Here is a 21,810-nt window from a genome sequence, read left to right as displayed (position 1 = left end):
ATAAACAGTGTAACAATCACCTACGTGTAATGGTAAACAACAGCTTTTGCAAATATATCTAGTTTCGCTGTGTTTTCCTTTTGAACAGCATACTCTACACGCTCTAGTCGGATTTGTTTTTCTACCAGTGACTATCTTTTTTAACACGTGGTCTCTTAGTTGTCCGAAAAGCCTGAAGGGTGCATCATTATAATAAGGAGCCGTTTCTGGCAGATAGGTACAGTACGTTTTATATGCATCGAGCAAGGTGCAGTTTATCGGAAAAAATGCTAATTTTTTGGACCACTTTAAAGTTTTTCCTAAAATACTGCTGTTTTCCAAATACTGATCTGCACGATATACCTCTTTCATGTGCTTATTGTATTGTAATATGCACGTAGGTTTAATGATGTTTTGGTGGGCTAATATCAGGTTCACTATCTTCTGAAACAGTATCATCTCAATTTGGTTCAAGTTACTACAATTTGATCCACAATCATTCAGACAATCAGATAAAATATATAATTCATTGAAAGATTCTTCATTGGTCTTATAAGCGAGAGACACAGCTTGAGGAATGCTGACCAACAATTGCACTGTATCATCTCCAATAGCGCACTGAGAAAACAACGCTAATACGGAAAAAAAGCGCATCACGAGTTTATTCGTGGCCGGTCGGTAACATTTGGCCATGAAAACACGAGTTAACTCGTGACCGGTCAACAATGTGTTAACCAGAATGAAATGAAATTCCGTTATCTACTTTGTATTAATTTGACGAAGCGAGACTGCCCGAACAAATATTCCGATCTATGGAGGCAGCATGTTCAATCCATCGTGCAATTGATCTTGATACCTGGCAATATAGAAATTGATCGATAGTTGGCAGCACGCGAGCAAGCAATTTGATAATCACGTGGCAGTTCTGCTCGCGCCATTTGTCAAGCGCGGGGTCATTTACGCTGACGCCTATGCGAGTTTCTTCTTTCATAGGGTAGGTCGTTGAAGAAGTATCCATCAATTTATCATTTATCATTATCAGCCATTGTGAAATGGCATAGCAAGGTAAGGATTACAGTTAGAATTACAACGATCATTTTTTAACGCAAAATACAATAGAAAATAAATTCCGGTTTTAACGATAATGTCTCTGAAGACGTCTGTTTATATTGAAATACAGGCCGAATAAATGCAAGCCACAGTAGAAATGGAAATAACCCTGCAACCTGTTGTACGTCTAGTTTCAATAGATAATCGTCTTAGGGACACTGTGAGCTACTTAGAACTATGAACGTGAATCGTACGTTTGCGTTTTAATTTAGTTTAGTAATTGACTAAGCTTCGAATTGCTTAATAATTATTGTTGCAGCCTTTGCCTAAGAATGAGTTGTAGAAAAGAAACCGAGAAAACGATAATTTGCGGTTTTAAATATGGGGTTGGCAACTAAGTGATTGCGGATTTTGTTATTACCACCTAATGATAAAATCCGTTGCCAACCTAACCCAATATAAAACCCAACCCGATACAGTTGCCAACCCAATATAAAAATATTAAAACTATAAAAACGTTGTGTGAATACGTAAAGTTTATCCGCGTTCTTTAAGTAACTTTTGTAGAGATTTTTATTTTAGTTTGACGAAAGAACGAAGGTGTCGCGATAGACACGGTTAATTAACGAAAAATTTGCATAACTCGAATTAAAAATTAGAATCTAGCGATCGATCAACGCTGCGCTATCAATAATGAATAATTATGCTTGTCATATTCGCGGATTAATCCCGCTTCGTTATTTTGTAATATATTACTCATTCACGAGCGGATGCTTCACGAGTTAATTAAATTCTTATCGTAATTATATGAATGATAATGCGAGATTGCAATAATTTTCATCGAGGTTCTTTGATCTATGTAAATCTCCCATCTAACGATTCGTTCTTCACATCGATTAATTATACTTATCTACTTAATCTAATTTTACTCTTGTCTCATGTTTTCTAGAAATCTTAAAAAGTGCACGAATTTCGCAACGCGTTGGCAACTAAATAATTGCGTATTTTAAATAAGAAGGAAAATACAAAATTTTTGCTTAGGACTATAATATTCAATTAGTATTCAATAGCATAGTATAGTATACTATTAGTATTCAATAGTATAGTATAGTATAATATAGTATAATAGTATTAGTATTCAATTAATATTCAATTATTCAATTTATTCAATTAGGTATTGTCCGTTTTTGTCGATGACCTTTTGCCATCTTTCAGGTAGTATCATAATTCCATGTTCATAAAACTTCTGTTTCTTGACATAGCCAACCAGTTTTAATTTTTTTTTTTTAATGCATGTATGCTACACATTGACCTTTACTGCAATCTCACGCGTTGTGCTATGACGATCTGAATCGATAATGACCTTGATATAGGGTCTCATCAACTTCAACTGGACGAGCAGATCGTTGAGCATTTTTCAGTGAAACATCACCGGAACGAAATTTGGCAAATCAGTTTTGACACTGTCTTTCTTTCAAGGCTTCATTCCCATATATGGCATATAACTTGTGTGCTTGGGATGCGTTCTTGCCTTTTCGGAAATAATACAATGAAATATACCTGAAATCCGCGTCTTGCTCTTCCATATTTAAATTGGGATAAAAACGAAACTAAATAACTAATCGATACAATTTGTCTACTAAATTAAAGGTAGAAGTTCGAACAACAAGAAAAGAATATAGTTTAGGTGCTTTGAACGCATTGACAGAACCAAGGAACGTGCTAAGGCCACCTATTGACAAAATCCACAATCACTTAGTTGCCAACCTTATACTTGAATAAACCTACATAGTACAGCTGCGTCGTGATAATTTTACGAATGTCGTAACCGCGTTACAAATAATTAATGGCAAGTGAACTTCCTGTACTGTGGTAAGCTAATGTTTATTTTAAAATGTATACCTTAAAATGAACATATGGTTGTACCTTGTGAAATATGCAACTGGCATTAGCTACCTTTCTGAAATGGTCTCTGGTATAAGCACCGGTACGTTTGTAGAGAGTGCAAATAACTTCGTTTGAGCACGGCATTCAACGATTACTTTGCTTTTCCGAATTACCTTGAGTCGAGTGCGACATCAACCATCGATCATCTACCATTTTCTTTTTCTCCGTTAAAAAACATCTGTTACAAAGCATTTAATTGCATGTTTTTCAAAAATTATACTCAAGTTTTTATCTTATTTTTTTTTTATTAATAACAATTATATTATTCTTCTTCGATATATTAGGTTGGCAAATAAATGATTGCGGATTTTGTCATCAGATGGTAATGACAAAATCCGCAATCACTTAGTTGCCAAGCCAATACATTTATTTGTCTTGCTTCTTCCACCATTTTGTTTCAGTTAATTTCTGTAATCTTTATTTTCACAACATATTTTGTACGTGTTTTGCTACGCAAGGATTAACAGTTGCAACTGGGAATTAATTCGATAAAACGAGAGAATTGTAATCGAACGGTTGCCAGCTCATTCGTTTAAATTTCTATTTCTCACTGATACGCGAATTTATTTCATGATATTCCATTTTTTTCTCTTTGTAACCTATGAATATTTATCAACTCGTATTATTCTCTCATCATGTTTTGTTCGCGATTCGTTGGCCGAAATCAATAATTCAATTCCGGCAGAAGACGGGTCGCCAGGCTGCTTTCGCATAATAATAGCGCGTCAGTGAGACTATAGAGACGCGTCGCAGTATAATTTACTGGAAATTCCTATTTCAATTTAATTGCTCTAATTAAACGCAGTCCGCTGTTCTCTTGCTTCGAGTCAACTTATGTCACAAGGAATATGGGCTAATAATCGAAGTTTCGAGGAATTGCTAGTTAAATCTTCTGATCTCGAGGTACTTAAATTATTTTAACGAGGTCGTAATGCGGTCATACCTTTCCTCCTTTATTTTATTATGAAATTTCTCGTCATCTTGCATCGCGTGCTAACCAGCTCCTCGCTCTTGAAAACTTGATACGTTTGTAGCGACATATGAGTCATAGGACGCTTCGAATCGAGAGTGACTCATGTTTTGCCTCGGAGTATTAACACCGTTTCGGTGTCCAAGATTTAGAAGTAAACAAACTCCAGCCAAAACAGTATCGCCGTTACGTGCAACCGTCGACCGGTGTCGAATTCAAACTTTCCGTTACTCCCCGACCAGTATAAACAAACGAACACGCTCTCTATCGAGTATTCAGTAAGCATTACCTAGCATACGAGCGACATTGAGCGAACGACGATTAATTCTGTATTCTGTACTTAGAACGATTTTAAATATATTTGACCATCACGAGTATTCATTCGTGTCGTCATTTAAAGGAACACATTTAACCATCCACCACACGTTAATAACTATGCTAGTTGTCAAAGAGAATTAGGTGCGGTTCGAACTACAGTCATATGCTGAAACATTGAAGCTTTAGTTAAATTAAGTTTAACTTACTCGGAAGTGGAGGTTAAGAGGCAATTTCCTGGTGTGATATTTGAAAAGTGACAACAAAAGCGTAACCACGATCACATTTTCGGCGAAAAACTCCTCTTTCATTCTCTGATCTAGGATATGCTTTCTTTTTGCTTCTTGAAAGCCCTAATTCCCTGCTAGTCGAAGGAAGCACTTTCCTTTGGTAGCAGCGGGTTCCGCGCGAAACCGCCACGAATAAAGGGAGAGTAATGGCTTTAAAAACCTGAGAAAGAGAGATCCTGCTTCTTCGCTATCTTCTCCCTTGAAATGCCACCGCGATTTTTATTCTCGAATAAAGTAAGAGGCTTACTAGCGAGAATCCTTGCTCCATTCTGTCATACGCGTGGGATCTTAATGATCCCTTGGAAGCCTCGCAGATTGAATCTTAGGAACTTCATATTCCCTCTGGATCTGTTTCATGTATTCGTCGCTGGATATAGCTACCACCAACTGTAACCTTTGTTAGTCCTATACGAGGAATAAAAGGAGCGCCAAACAATGGAAAAAGATGTTTTACCAAAAAGTTTCCACTGAATTCTATTCGATATAATGTTTATTTATAATATAATGTTTAATTAATTCAATCGGTTCCTCGATAACAAACATAGTTATATAAGTATCTTGGAATCTATCTGATAGGAAATTGTTATTGAAAAATGGGAGAAGGAAAGGAGCTTATAAAGCAAGCTAAAGATAAGCTGATAAGACTATAAACAAAGTAGAGGCATTATTCAAAGTAACATGATCTAGTAGGTACGCGGAGTTCTTTGACAAGAAACATTTTTCCTTCGAATAACTCGATGGTAATGTCAAATCCTGCAACTAATTCCGATTTTTCTTGAACAAAATCTCTCTCGTTCGCACGTTTATATTGTCTTTATTTATCGTCCAATAAATATTATTAATAACTAAACGTCATAGATTCGTCAACTTTCACTTTCGCTTTTAACGGATGCCGGAAGAAAAGCAGACCGATATATTGGGTTGGCAACTAAGTGATTGCGGGTTTTATCATTAGGTGGTAATGACAAAATCCGCAATCACTTAATTGTCAACCTAATAATATTTTAAGTTATGCTTCACGGATAGAAGAAAATAGATATTTTTGCCGAATAAGAATGCTTTTGAACGTGACTTTTTACATGTAGAATGTCCTCGATTATTATTGAAAATCTTTATTTATTCAAAATTAATACAACCTATCGCTCGTATTTTTTTTCGTTTGCTGCTTGTTTTAGCGAATAAAATGTTTTATGGTTATTCCCTTGAAACTACCTATTATCTCGTTCTGTTATTATTTCCGGGCTCGGTATAGTATCCGGACTGCAAAATATTTGACTCTCATTAGGCGTTTTTCAGGTCGCTGAAGCCAAAAATGAGGGTCGTGTTTTACGGAAATGGGACGTGAAAAACAGTCAACTGTTGATGTGTGACATCCTCATGAATTTGAAAGATACCTTTTTCAAAACACGCTACTCTTAACTTACTGTGTGCCTTGTTTTATATGCATCTGAATCATCATTACTGAAATAGGTTTCACTTATTTTCTGTTTTTCTGATCGTCTCACTGTAATCATACAAAGACCATATTGAGATATGTATAATTTTATGCGCTAGACTAGGTTAGATGCGTAGTAGAAATACTTATATGTGAATATCAGTGTATGGAAGCATGTGTGCGCGCGGCGTCTACGTATGGAAGAAAGTGCTGAGACGCGTATAAATGTGTATCGATGAATATCTTAGAAATCGTCCATCAAATAAATATATAATTATTGTAATATGAATTCCAAGTGTAAATTTAGTGTTCCTATACCATTATTTCGGCTAAGATCCAAAATTTTCAACAGATCTGTAAACGGTAAGCAGGAAAATTGGCATTGCCAATGCCATCACCTGTTCACGGTCTCACGCAGATTTCTACAGTTCAGACCTTAGTCTGTCAAATGTCCATAAGGCAGAATTTTCAAAACCGTTCATTTTTGTGAAAAATGGCTCATTTCTGGTTTAGGTAAAATATTCCAGAAAAGACACGCGCCGATAAAAAATTTTGCAGATCCTTATTTTCCTGTATCTATGCAAATACTTATACAATCGAGCGAAAATTTACAAAAATACGATAAATAAATCGCTTAAATTAGCGTGGTGTTGAATATCGGACGCTAAAAAAATTGGTGAGATGATGATCGTTACTGGACGTTTTTATTTTATTTACATAAATAAAATCGAGTCCGACGAATAAATTCATTGCTGGTAATCGAAAAAGCTTTAATTAGTTTATAATAGATTAGATTATTAGATAATAAGCTATTTTAACGCGATTAGTCTATCTTTATTAGTCAGCCATGCGCATACTGTTGAGCTTAATGCTTCTCGTCGCGTCGGAATCCCCCTACTAGTTGGAGGTGGTGTCTGATTACATTTGACATGTTGTAGCGCACAAGGTAGCAGATCGTGTGAAATTTCCACAAGGATTAAGGATCAAGGATATCCACGAGTATAATGAAAACCGTCTTCATCGTCTGTCTTTTCCCGTTCCAATTTTGTTAAAACTTCCTTTCGCCATGTAAAAGATCGTGAAAGGATAGTCGTTAAAGTAAGCCGATTTACAGGTTAGGTTTAAAAGAATAAGCCCCATGTTATCCTTACATAGCGAGACGGCCGGGCGGGTGAAAATATATTCCCATAAGTAGGACAACTAAAGGGATTCTAAGGTCTGAGTTGAAACTGGAACCTGTGAATTTTGAATGAATTTAATATTTATGTGCATGCCATAACAAATATCATACGTTCATATTATATGATTTATTATATAAATTTAATCATTTCAATTTAATGGAAAGGCACTATTGAGATATGTATAATTTTTGTGCTGGACTAGGTCAAATGCGTAGTAGAGATATTTGTATGTAGATATCAGTGTGTGGAGATATGTGTGTGCGCGGCGACTGAAAAACAGACGAATGTAAACAGTTCAGTCGGTTAACAGTCTACGGAAGATCGGGTATGGAAGAAGGTGCTAAGACGCGTGCAAGTGTGTATCGATGAATATTCTAGAAATCATTTATAAAATAAATATGTGTCTACGTTAATATTAATACCCAGTGTAAATTTAATGTTTCCATAACAATATTTCGGCCATCAAGATCCACAATTCTCAACAGGCACTTGTCTTTTTACAAGGATATGCACTTAGATATCCTCGTTAGATCCTTTGTAAATTAACTCGTAGTAAGGTGAAATTTAGTTGGAAACTTTTCGACAAAATGTCAAGAATTTTGTGCGAAAGTTAACGAGTTGGAGAATTTACAACGAACGATGAAGCAACAGCGTTTTCGTCTTCGGCTAAAATCAAGTTTACGTTACAGCCAAACGTTGAAACATCGCTGGTGAAAAATCTGAAAAAGATCTACCGTAGAACAAGCGTAAACTTTTGCAAAAAATATCGCATTTATTTTATATAATCAAGCCATTTTAGTGTTTTAATTAGATCAATTGAATTGTAATTCAGTTAACCATATACCATACTGAAATTACAGTGAAACTGATAATTGTTTAAGCAACAGAGTAATATGCATATATTGGGCTAACAACTAAGTAATTGCGGATTTTGTCAATAGGTGGCATTGACAAAATCCGTAATCATTTAGTTGACAACTTTGGCAATTTGGAGGAAATTTATGTTTGTAGGAAAACAAGTTAATCCGTGCATCATGGAAGGCGTATACGCGATTTGGTCTAATTTCAAGAATCTTCTAGATCTGTAAATCCTAGCTACGTAGAGTGCGGTTTATGCGTGCTGCTAAAACGACAAGCAGTTGGTGGCTCGTTCGTTTCGTGACATCGTGAAACCGTAAGCGGCTTACGATCCCTTTCTTCACCCCATTTCAGCTTTCCTTTGGGATTCACCTTCGTCATCCTCTTAATATCAAGCCGTCCAGGATATTAGGCGTCGTTTTAATATCGCCTAGAGAAATTGTGCTTGCTCGACAGCTTTATGCTCCGTTGCCTTCCATTCTTCTCTAATTAAGAGATCCTTAATTTAGCAATGAAATTCCGTTGATAGCGAAAACGGTCATCTGAAATATTCCTCTTCATTTACCATTCTACGTATTACTTCAAACATCAACAAAACTTACATTGCTTTTTTCCGCTTTGTTTATTAGATTTCCATCGTATCTACTGTATCCTACAAGATAAAAGATCAATTAGATTGGCAAATCTTCAGAGTTTAACACATTCCTCGATGTTCTATTTGGCAAGAACTTTCTATTGGCTTGGCAACTAAGTGGTTGCGGGTTTTGTCATTAGGTGGTATTGACAAAATCCGCAATCACTTAGTTGCCAACCCAATATCAGAAGAATTGGTGTTCTTTGTTGAATTAAAAGAATCGAAGGAAAGCTTATGGAAGGTTTTCCATTGAGTGGAAGCAAATGTCATTTACACTCGATTTAGGAGTTGAAACTCCGTGCCACGCAAGCTGAAAAAGAAAAAACGAGAAGGCAGAGACAAGAGATGAATTTTTTCGATGCGGTTCGATAAGCTGTCAGGAATTGATTTTGATGGATCGAGCAAGTACGCTGAAAGCAGGGTAACCGCTGTTGACGTTCAAAAAGAGATCTCGAAGGAGCGGTGACAGTTGGCCCTAAATAAAACTGAGATCACCTCTGGATCTCTCTAAGCATACGTACGTGTACCTATGATGTATATAATACAACGGTTCACGTCACAAATGTGTATATTGGGCAGCTTATATTTCAACTTTATCTGTTCTAAAATTACCATTCTTAGAATCCTAGCTTAGGACATGTTATATATTTCAAGATGACTTTCATTCGAGGATATCTTAGAATTTGTTCATAGCATATATTTATTGTTGAGAACTGTGGATCTTAATTGCCGAAATAAAAGTAAAAGAACGTTAGGGTTACACTTAGAATTCATATTAAAATAGTTCTAGATTTATTTAATAAACGATTGCCAGGATCTTCGTCGATGTACATCTGCACGCGCCTCAGTACTCTCTTTGTTTCGCCATCTTCCATACCACACTGCCAACGGAACAGTTATATTCAGCTGTTTTTCGAGACGCCGCGCACACACATACTTCTGCACACTCATATTCACATACGTGTGTCACTATTACGCGGCCAATCTAGTCTAGCGCAAAAAATTATACATATCTCAATATTTGTATTCCTACTAAGGAAATATTTCAATCTTTGTCCTGATATTATATCTTGCTGTAATTCCTTTTTGGCCTCTTTGCCTCATTTTTTATTACTAACAACTTTCCCCCTCTTTGGTACATTAAGATTCTCATTGGTTGATCAAATTTTCTTGTCCCTCCTCGTATTAGAATACTTCTTCAAACGTAGCATTATTTCTGTCTCGAAATTTCACCACAGGAGGAAAGTATTGCCGAAGATAGCTCGTAGAATGGTGAATTATCTTTCATCGAGATAGATGCTGCACGCAGAAATAGTTGATATCGGAGGAGAATCCTTCGAAAGGTCTACGCTAGTGTCACGTAGGAGACACAAGAAATCACGAAATTGACAGATCACCGGTGATCTGCTCGCGTGGCAGTTCGAACGTTTCACAAATAAGGTAAAGAATTGAACTTTAGATACATTTAGTAGTAAAATTTATTGTACGAATCCTATTCCAACAGAGTGATGGTTCAGTATTTTTTTTTTTTAATTTATTATTAAATTTGTACTTTACAATTTGTTCAGCTAGACATTTGGTAAATTTGTCTAACTTAATTGCTAAATAACATTTAGATGGCTATCCCCAGCGGGATGGTATCTTCGAATTTGACTATTTTATTTCTTTAGTGAGGTCAATAAGGTGTTTTCTTTTTAGTCTTCTGTTCAAAGTGTTAGAACAGAGAATGTCGAGAGCTGATTTTAGGAATGTTTATATACTATGGGTTTGGCTCTTATGGAGGGGATATCGCCGGGGCCCAGGTCAAAGATGGCCACGCTGTTATTGTTTTTTCACACTGGAACATTCTCTACGTTGTTTCGATGGCCTGCGGGACGTTCGTTAAACCCTCTTGGTTTTTTTATATATTGCTAATTTATGGCTCTGTAACACTAGAAATAACAAACCACTACAGAACAAGTTTTTGATCAACAGCGTAATATTCTATTTGAATTTAGAATCGTCATATTTTGATTCTTACAAAGCTATCTTGTACTTTCACCGAGTCGAGACAATTCACACTCGTGAAAATACCAACCATTGACAAAATCCGCAATCACTTAGTTGCCAATCCAATAAATCGGTAAGAAAACATAAACCGTTGTGTTATGCCTTAAAAAACTAATAAATCGAGCTTCCCTAAGTTTCGACTTTGATTTCCCAAAGGAAAACTGTACTTGCCATCGACTTCTTATCGATCGCGTTCTCTCTCTCTCTCTCTCTGTCTGTCTCTGTCTCTGTCTGTCTGCCTCTTTATGTTCAGTTCGACGCAGCTCCTATGTAGACCAGTGGTTCTTAATCGTATTGACATTGGCACGATATTGCATTCGATTGCTTGCGGTATTTATCGCAATTAAACAACAAATTAATGGTCCCTTGTATCATTTATTTGCTTTTATATAGTTCCGTTATATCTTGTAATTCCTTTCACATATAAAACACATTTCTTTATGTAACATTTATACATAGAACGTACTTATTATATACGATTCAAATATTAATGAGAAATAACTTATTTGTGTATATGGACATATATACATTTTCCAAAGTATATTTCGCATAATGTTAGAATTGTTTAATGGTGGTATTGTATTTGCAATGGAAGAACCACTGATAGATAATAGATGGTGTTGTAGCGTCCTGAGAACACTTTGTACAGCTCGTAAAGTGTTTCACGATTGAATTAGCTAGTATGCATCGATATCTGGACGAAAACGCCCTTTGAAGGACTAGGCTGACGAGCATACGATATTGGGTGTCCTTTTCTACTATTATACGCCGTGGTTTCAAATTACTCCTTGTGGAGCGACAACATATTTTGTTAATCTCTTTTTTCAACGTAAAGTGTCAAAGCGAGTTTTTACAGTCTTTTCAATGCTTTTCATGAACACACTGATACAGTTGTAAAAGTTGTTTTGTTTTAAGCAGCCTTTTGACACGGATCTGGTAACGTAGAAAATTTCGCCTGAGAAACAGGAGTTGCTTCTAATCTCTGGCTGCTTTTATTTTAAACTCGCAGGTGTTCGCATCTCAATGACCCCTATGCGTCGTTTTATACTATAAACTCTTTGCAAACTCTTCCTTTTTAAGTTCTCCTTTGCTGTTATGTTGCTAGGTTTAAATTGATGTTAGCTGGTGGCTCACAACGTCGAAAGTTGTTGTCGGTATTTTAACATCCATTTTATCCGTTTCTTTTGATGTGAAAATTTACGTAACTACCGCGATAAGTTTTTGCACTATAAGTATTTTGTAGCAATAAGCTTGGGAATTTCACCGCGAAAATTGCCTGCATACTGCATACGATGGAAAATGTACGGCACGAGAGTTGCATTGCATATTCGAAATAGCATATAAGATTGCACTCTCGCCAACCTTATTTCCTAGCTGTGGCTCTTCTAATAAAATGATTCAAAATGCCACGGAATATCTTACTAGTTTCTGTGTCTCGTTCTCTTCCCATTCTCTCAAGTCCTTTTATATCCTTCGCGCCCCTTCATAAAACATCCCAATTGTGAATTTAATCGCAAGGCCATCCTTCTCGTAGATCTATTCAATTCCTTAAGATATTGGGTTGGCAACTAAGTGATTGCGGATTTTATCATTAGGTGGTAATGACAAAATCCGCAATCACTTAATTGCCAACCCAATACATCGATGTACATATGTATCTCTGATACACAGCAATCGCGTGTTTCGCTTACATACACATACGTATGTATCTATATGCATTGCATGAGAACGATAAATTTACTTTCATTTACTTTTCGAATATTCTTTCAAATGGCACGTCTCTACGTTATATCTGCGAATTAAAAAGTAATTAATTATACAACCGAGCAATTGTTTGTTCTTCCAATTACTATTATACTATTGAGATACTATTGAGATATTGAGATATGTGTAATTTTGTGTGCTACATTAAATTAGCCGCGTAGTAGTGACACGCATATATAAATGCCGAGCGTCTCGTAAAATAGATGTTCCATTAGTAATGTGGTAAAGAAGATGGCGAGACAAAGAGAGCGCTGAGACGCGTGCAAATGTGTATCGACGAATATCTTGTCAATCACATATCAAATAAGTCTGAAACTATTTTGATATTAATTCTAAGTGTAATCTAAGAATTCCTATACGTTTATTTCGGCGATTAAGATCGACAATTCTCAACAGTTATGAATCTTAAAGAAATATTTGAGCTGGAGCAAAGTTGGTTCCTTCTGTCGCTGTGACTATTGTGGTTGGCAACTAAATGATTACGGATTTTGTTATTAGGTAGTATTGGCAAAATCCGCAATCAATTAATTGCCAATCCAATATTTCGTTTTATTGTGTTAGAAATATTGTTCGTCTTTGTTTATATGAAAAATCTCAAATTTTAAAGTTATTATTGAGATATGTGTAATTTTGTGTGCTACATTAGATTAGCCGCGTAGTAGTGACACACATATATGAGTGCAGAGCGTTTCGTAAAACATATGAATGCAACTGTTCCATTAGTAATGTGCTAAAGAAGATGGCGAGACAAAGAGAGCGCTGAAACGCGTGCAAATGTGTATCGACGAATATCTTGTCAATCACATATCAAATAAGTCTGAAACTATTTTGATATTAATTCTAAGTGTAATCTAAGAGTTCCTATACGTTTATTTCGGCGAGTAGGATCCACAATTCTCAACAGATACGTTTTATCCTTGAAAGACGTCTTTTGTAGGCTGACGTATGTAGAATATGTTAGATCAATTTTTTCGACAAAAGTTTCAATACCTTCCTTTCTATAATGTTTCTTCTAAATGTTTCTTCTTTTTAGTCGCGTTCATTTACGAGATATACAGTCTCAGAACTTGAGAGATTACGATCGCTCGTTATTTCTTATCGGTGCAAATGTATAGTAAAGATTGATCGCCTAACGTTTGGCCAAGTGTCGGTTTCCATGCGTCGGATTTATATTCCGCGTACGAGACATGTACACATATTTGTATAGTTTTATTTCACTTCCGTTTACAATGCTTTTTCCTGTCTAGTTATTCTCGCGTACAGTGGGTCGTTAAAAAAACCGTGTCAATAGCTAAACTTTGATAAATCCGCTACCGATTGTATATCGAAAGATACGTTCTGTGCAAATGAAATACTTTTTTCGTTCAATATTTATTCGAAACATTTGGAGCACGTTCTCCAACGACCGCTTCAATTATTCTTCTCCGTCACTTTCGTCGAACGTTTCCCAAAACCAGCTGTTTTTAACATTACCGTTCTAACAAAAACATACAAAAGTTGAGTTTTCTTTTAAATTTAACTGGTCATTTTCTCGCGGTTTTCCAGCTTATTGAAATGTATAGGCTACGCGTCAACGAGCCTGTACCACCTCGCGAGTGGATCCGACGTAGAAAAAAAAAAAAAAGAGAGAGAAAATAATTCGCGGAACTTTCTTCCTCTTTGACGTCGTTTACCAGTTGCAGTTGTTCTTGTATGACACTGCTCTTCTTTCTTCTTTCATTTCTTCCTTTTCCGTAAGAAGCGCTCGGGATGATCAGTTTCGAGTTTCTCCGAAACTTTGAAAAGTAGTTACACGATCCGTTCGATGTGTCGAGCATTATCGACTTATCAATGCCGTGATATGAAATCACGAAAGATGATACGCGCGATCGTCGAACTCAGCATATAAATTACCGGAATTACTAAACGATACTGATTCTCATTTACATCGAATAATATGCATTTATTGGGTTGGCAACTAAATGATTGCGGATTCTGTCAATACCAGCTAATGACAAAATCCGCAATCACTTAGTTGCCATATATCTACGTACATTGACACGGATTGGTTGTCTCGCTCCTAATTTGCATAATATCCCACATCTCGCGTCTGTAACTTCACGTCATTCGCTGTATATATTCGACAATTAATCTGCCACGTTCAGTAAATTAGAAGATATTTTCACAATGTGTTTGTTTATTCATGTAAAAATGTTGAATAATTCACGTGCGTTGAAGGCCACGACGTGTGAAGGAAAGTTCTCTATTTTCATTGAATTATGTACAAGATGAATAATACAAAAGGACGAGGAAGGATAGTTGACGTCTTCCATATTGCCTTTTGCGCTTAATAACCATCATCGTTCACCGACGGTAACGTAACGATCGTGCGTTATTCGTGTAGTTGTAGAACGTGAATCAACTAAATCGTAATGAGAATTTAATGTTGAGACGGTGAAGCATATGGTTGGTATAAGCTCCGCCGATGACAAATAGATGTCGCGTTGGGGGAAATTTGGATGTCTGTTCGTAGACGAAGAAAGGGATTCGCTGACCTTTCACGGAAAGATCGATAACGACCTTCTTCGTTATTTCAAAATGTCACAGTGATAATGTACTGCGTATCGAACTCGTCTAATTTTCATCTATGCGAGTTCCAATCGATCATGGGTCAAGGGTAATAGGTTATTCTTCTTTTCTATCGATTTTCCATAGCCATGATAAACACGGTGGAAGAAAAACACTGGCTTGCTGTTCTGCTCGATGTTAAATTTTGCTTGAGAAGCACACTAAATCTTATCGAAAACGTTTTGGGAATCCAGGCCACAGCTTGAAATATTCTCGTAAAATTTCCCACGCTTTTCGCATAATTTTATTTCCAACTTTCCCTTTCCTCCGCTTCAACGCACACAATGTCGAAGAATTATCTCATCGTGACGATTTGATCGTCGAATATGTATTTGCCGAAACGAAGATGTAAGAAAACACGCGTTTCGATTGTGCCTTTTTTTATTTCCATCTTACGTAATTCGGAAATTTTTCCTCGAAAAACTTTTAATCGGGGCAAGTTAAGCGACCAGCCTGAGATAGTTGACAGAAATTGGAGAAACAGGTACTCGTTAAATCGATAGCGCTCGTCCGGATTTCTACGATCGCGTGTATCCAGTTGGCGATGCAAACGTCGAACGAAGCTGCTCAAAGACTTCACTTTGAACATTCATGCGCGTCTCTGTATGTCAATTGAAAATCGCAAGTTGCACGGAATTTCTTCAACATTAATGAGAGCGGAAGAACACCGTAGCATCGTTGGGCGGATATTTACGACACGATCCTTGCAAAAGACAGTTCTCATTTTTCACGAGATTTTCTCATTAAAACTCAACGCCAGCGTTTAAGCGCTTTTTAGCTTGGTATATTTTACTTTCCTTAATGATTATTCGCATATATAATATATACATACGTACGTGAGCGGCAGAACTAAAGCGGGAGCGACAGAAGGTCGCCGCGAGATAAGTATTTTTTATGGAAATTGGGCTGAAATAATGGTTAGCTGCAAGATTTACGACAGTTTCGCTCGGCGCATAGTTTTACGTACCTTAAAATTTTCATATTTTCAAGCGTGCAAAAGTTCTGAAACACCGTGCATAATCGAGCATTTTGTATACTACATGCAAAATAACATATGCCAATTCAAATCGACGCATGCATCGTATGTATTGTCGTGAAACATTACAATTGTTCACATTATATTCGCTTACTCTACATCAAAGCTATTCCGCTTTTTCTAATTCTTCGCGTCTGCAAACGTTAATGATCGCTAGGATTGAGGTGGGTTATTATACGTGTTGGTTTATTAAAGAGACGAGTGATCAAATTGTAATAATCAGTGTATATTAAATTTAATTTAATACAAGTACAAAGATAGTGTATATCGATTGTAATCGCTCGATGCTACTGTTCAACTCTACTCTCGCTATTCGACTTTGTGACTCGCTATACTGAACGTCCTAGAGGGCACGTTCGTCTATTTGTATCGACCGATGGTGTTATGAAAAGTTTGAATGTAACTCCGGTTGACGGTTAGAAATAACGGCGATAATATTTTGCCCGGAGTTTGTTTACCTTCGAAACTAGCGAACCAAAACAATGTTGGCGTTCCAAGACAATAATCCGAGTCTCTGCCGATTCGAATCTTCCGATGACTCGTGTGCCGCTACAGGATGTTTAGACGTTGATGATTTCTTTTATTTCTTGTTCGGTAGAGTTAATTATGTTAAACGTTATGCAAATATATTAACCCTTTGACGTACAAATAAAATGGAATTTGATGCGTGCGAAGAGTACTATTTAATTTGGCTCAACTGAACAGTTATAATGCAAGCTTAGACACAGGATATTTTATTTCGAAATTTACATCGTTGTATAATATTTAATCAGGTTGATATATAATGTTAATGGACAATAGTTAAGTAACATTATAAAATAATAAATGAATAATTCTTTCAAGTATGATACGTTTCAAAATATTTTGGAATATGTAGAGGAACTAGACATTTTTTACACTGCAAAGTTCTTTCGTTTCTTATACTATTTTTTACGCACACGTGGCAGCTCTTTGCAAGATGTTCCTTTTTATTAGTCGAAGGTACGTGTTCAGGAGAATGTGCCCAATGTTTTGTCTGTAGCCGAGTTGGCCACTCATTTTGCGATGGTCTGGCGCGTGTCGAACAATTAGGAAGAGACAAATTGTGTAGTATATCTTCTGCGATATTCAATCGTATTGTAGTAATTACTTCAAGAAAAACTCTACACTTTTCCTTTTCTATACCCGTGACCTGAAGTCCGCTATTACGAAGAAAATAAAATTTAGTGAAACAAAAGATATTCTAAATAAGGAGAGGTGCATATTATTGTGCCCTTGAATATAGATTGTGTTTTGGGTTACAAGATGTAGAAACAAAAGAGCTATAGGTAGGTTTCTATTGCTGTTTCTTGTAGCCTTCAGCTACAGTTACAAGTTTAACTTTTTGCTAATGTCCTTTGTTATAAGTATATGAACGTGCTCCCTATCATAGCTTCTATTGTATTGTAACACTGTAAGAGAGAGGGTCTGAATCAGCATACATTATACTTATACCTTTATTTATTTCAATATATTTTTCTATTACAAATTTATCCACTCGTTCCTCTATCAGTCAACCTCAACAATATCATATATTAAATTAATAAATAATGATAACAATTTATTTGATTTTGACCTCATACACTATACCTGTACTTACACATATAGCTTTATTTATTTCAATATATTTTTCTAATAATAAATTCATCCATTCTTTTTCTCCTTTTCTATCAGTTAACCTGAACAAATTGAAAATTTACAATCGATTGCTTTGTTGAATTAGGCAACTTAGAATACAGCACATAAGCGTTATAAATAGCTATGTAAAGTAGATAAAAAAACATTTTAAATGAAACAGAATTGACGCACGATTTCCGTCATCCTATGCCAAGGGGTTATCATTAAAAGGTGAAAATAATCTTCGCAGTTTGCGAGAAAATAGAATTTGTAGCGGCACATGAGTCAGAGGACATTTCAAGTCATGTTGTTGTTTTGCCTCGGAGTACGAAGGTCGTTAGGATACAAGTAATATAAAAACAAAACCGGGTAAAACAATGTCGCCGCTACGCATAACCGTCGAATAAAGACGAATTTGAATCTTCCAACTTCCCCCCGACCAGTATAAATAAACCGACGCAACCGAAAAGAGTTTAGTATCTCCGAGTATCTACGAGCATCTTTCTGTATCAACGAGAGGTCTAAGTGTTATCTACCGAGTTATTCGACGAGCATTTATCGAGAATTCAACCGCGATTTTACTTTGCGATTTATACTCTGTATGAACGACTCAGCGATTATAGGCTGTACATTAATTTATTATTTTTAAATATATTCGACGGTTACGACAACAAACGATAACCTCCAATTAATCTCACGGTCAAACATCCTGCATATCTGTCCTCTACAGATTCTAAAAAAAATATTACGGAATGGCTCGCTGTTATTTTGTATCGGACCAAAATTTAACACTGTGTATACTGGGAATCGGTATGCGTGTTTACATGGATGTTTACGTATGAAATCGATATTCCTAGAAAATTGAAAGAATAATCTCTGCTTGTAATACGTATATGTAGATATATAGATGCACGCGTGATAAATTCACCGAACAAACATTTTCTCCATTCTTTGCCCCCCTTCTCGTATCGTTTGAAACTCACACTGTTTGCTAGTTGGCTGGTCTATCAGAATACGCTCATGGCGAAAGAAGATAACACGAGAATGTACTCAGCCATATATGATTACTAGTAACTCTGTTCGATCGATCGAAACTTGCTCTAAGATTTTACCGGTATACTCTTGAAAGCACTCGATATCTGGCCCCATTCGAGCGAATCGTTAAACTGACTGCCTCCTGACCTTAATTAATCCCAAGATCCTCGAATCCGCCGCGTAATTTTCCGAATATGCGACTGTGTTCTGGTATTGTCGGCAACTTATTTCGTGAAAAAATTGAAATGCATTTGTCATCTTTCGTGAATATGTAACAGCATCGAGATATATTAGGTTGGCAACTAAGTGATTGTGAATTTTGTCAATAGGTGGCATTGACAAAATCCGCAATCATTTAGTTGCCAACCCAATAGATCTAGTTGATAATAAAATCCATTATTACGTTAGTATGTAATGTTATTTGTTGCGTACGACAACTTCGTATCGCTTTTTCTTCCATTACTAAAATTAAATTCCCTTCATCGTTACTATCCATAGCGCTGCCATTGTCACGTAAAAAATATTGAACAAGCGATTAAAATGTCACGTTCTTTTATTTTTTACTCAATTTGTACAGTAATTCGGGCTGTCTCGGCCTGATTAAGACTGACTTGGACGATTTTGGGGGGTAGTATTTATATTCTTTTATTCGCCGGAGTGGGAAAAGACCTTGGTTGCACTTGTCATATGTCCGTGGGAACGGCCAGAGAAACCGGACACTCCCTCGGTGGTCACTCATGATAAGGCGCTTGGAATTTGCTGTCTTATCGCATAGGTAGTCAAATTCTGCCATGACACCATCAACTTGCAAACCTAATTCTCGTGTAATTTCCATTTCTGGAATTTGATAGAGCAACGACTTAAGAGAAAGTGATTTGTAAAAACTGTCGTTTTCTTTGCTGTGCGATACGTCTAAAGTCATCGTTAAGAGCAACTCGGTTTAGCAAACAATGAAAATAACCCAAAAAAAGAGAAAAAGGACATGCAGATGCCATTGATTCGACAACCTACTTGCTACCAACCAGCCTACATGACAATGATTCTTTAGTCTTTGGCCTTACCTTTGCACATGGTTCAACACCAAGTGTTCCCCATTACATAGGGCAGCCAGGATACTCTCCTTGCCCCTCAACTCCTACAAACTCAACATATAAAAACTGCGAGCATTCGACCACGAGACTAGTCTTGGGTACGGTCTTGGCCATGATTTGAACGACTATTTTAATACTTCGTAACTTCGCTACTTCATTGCAACATTGTATTTAACCATTTTGGTGAATAAAAGTATATAAAAATATTAAAGGACAATCAAGTTAAGCTATTGCTTTTTTATCACGAATTTTATGTGACATTTTGGCGATCCTGCCAAGATTGTGAAAAGTGCTCGTTGGGAAAACAAGATATTCTACCTACGTGGAAAAGAATTTAACTTGGGCTACGGGTCATCCTCAACCATAAACTCATAATCTACGAATCTGAAGCCTATAACTTGATAACGGACATTCTACGGAAGTTCCATTTCTACGGATATCAAGGTAAAGCTTGATTCGTTTGTTCAATATAAAACTAGACGTTTTAGCTTTGACAGTCAAAACTCAGACGAAGTAGCAATTTTTGGGAAAAAAATGTCTAACGTATCAACAAGTAAAGACAGCGAAATTAAGCAAGTACTAGACGCGATACAGAAACAGAACGAAATTCACGCGAGAATTACCGCTGAAATTCGACAACAAATCCAAATACTAAACAAACAAGCAAGCGAGGAGAATCAACGCCTCGCTAAAGAAATCGAACTGCTAAGAAAAACAGTTACCGAATTGAAGCTAGGCATTGAAAGTCAGGAAACAATTATGACCAAAGATTTTGAATCTGTAACTAACACCATAAAAAAAACCGCGAAATCGAGAAACAGGGATCGTGCAGCTGTAGCGGGCGCACCCGAAACGATATTTGACCCTGAAAGCGACAACGATGGCGAATTCCAAAACTACAATGAACCACGACACTTGACTATGTTATCAGCGAAAGACGCAATAAGATACATTCCAATTTTAAACGGTGACGATGATGTTGGAGTGGAAGATTTCATAAAAGAAGTACGTGATATGCGAATGCGTTGTTCACAAAAAGATTTATTATTGAAAGTCATTAAAATCGATAAAATAGTTGGTAGAGCCGCGCAAAGTATTCGAAACATACCTATTGAAAATTATGCAGATTTACATGACGCTTTGAGATCCAACGTAGTAGTTGAAGTGACATCTGACGAATACGAAGAACAATTACGCGATTTGAAACAAGGACGCTATGAATCTGTTCAAAGTTTCAATATTCGATTCCGCCGCGTACTAAATAAATTTACGTATGCAATAACTAATGAAAACCCACAACCAATTACACAACGAATAATGATCGAAGCCACCATGAAAAAAGTAAGTCGAATTTATTTAAGAGGGCTTCGACACGACATAGGACGCATACTGATAGCAAGCAAACTAGATGCATTGAGCGAAACAGAAAAGAAAGCCGTCGAGATTGAAAGATACCTACGAGAACAAAAGGGACGGAGAAGGACGGGTACTCGACCAACAGCAACGTATAACCGACTTAGTAACAGGCCGATGCAGACAAACAACCGACCATTACCTGCCACGCGTAATAATCCAATCAACGAAGATATTTCGCCATTTTTTAAAACGAAACGTGTACCATTTACTGAGCGACAACGAGTAAAATGTTATAAATGTAATAAATTGGGACACGTTGCACCGCAATGTCAAAATTTTCAATTGACCAACCAAAGAAACTTACCATCTGCATGAATAAACCAGATCGGAGCAAGACGAGAATGAGGATCAACAAGGAAGAAATATTAACTTTGGAGGACCAAAAACAACCTAAGGAGAGAGGTATGTAACAGCGACCATAGCCAGATACACGCCATTCCACGCTACCTGACAATGAATCGTTAGATTTTGACCTAACCTTTGCACATGGCCCAACACTAAATTTTCCCTATTATGTA

At 36.6% G+C, this 21,810-nt stretch overlaps 1 protein-coding gene and 1 long non-coding RNA gene across 11 annotated transcripts in view; one reads left to right on the top strand and one right to left on the bottom strand.

Annotated features, from left to right (window-relative positions):
• The window catches only part of LOC100651821 (latrophilin-like protein LAT-2), a 73,305-nt gene that overhangs the window by 13,931 nt on the left and 37,564 nt on the right, over window positions 1-21,810 (top strand). For 4 of the 10 annotated variants that reach the window (XR_007227337.1, XR_007227340.1, XR_007227339.1 and 1 more), the window contains exon 1: window positions 19,885-21,694. The exons of 4 other annotated variants lie outside the window; for them this stretch is intronic. Coding sequence is in view for 1 of the 6 variants with exons in the window: in XM_048414050.1 (XP_048270007.1) it covers window positions 2,876-2,901 (26 nt within the window). In the remaining 5 variants the exon portion in view is untranslated. Of the gene's footprint in view, window positions 1-2,860; window positions 2,902-19,884; window positions 21,695-21,810 lie in introns of those variants that run through there. 2 more of the 10 variants (XM_048414050.1, XR_007227336.1) reach the window with 2 other exon arrangements.
• On the bottom strand, window positions 7,920-19,979 carry LOC100651939. Its single transcript, XR_007227341.1, has 3 exons — window positions 19,847-19,979; window positions 8,628-8,677; window positions 7,920-8,567 (listed from the first exon to the last, which is right to left on the bottom strand). It is a non-coding gene; the product is annotated as an uncharacterized LOC100651939 (long non-coding RNA).

The sequence above is a fragment of the Bombus terrestris genome, chromosome 18, assembly GCF_910591885.1.
Source record: "Bombus terrestris chromosome 18, iyBomTerr1.2, whole genome shotgun sequence".
NCBI lineage: Eukaryota > Metazoa > Arthropoda > Insecta > Hymenoptera > Apidae > Bombus > Bombus terrestris.
This window is presented reverse-complemented; position numbering and strand designations above follow the sequence as displayed.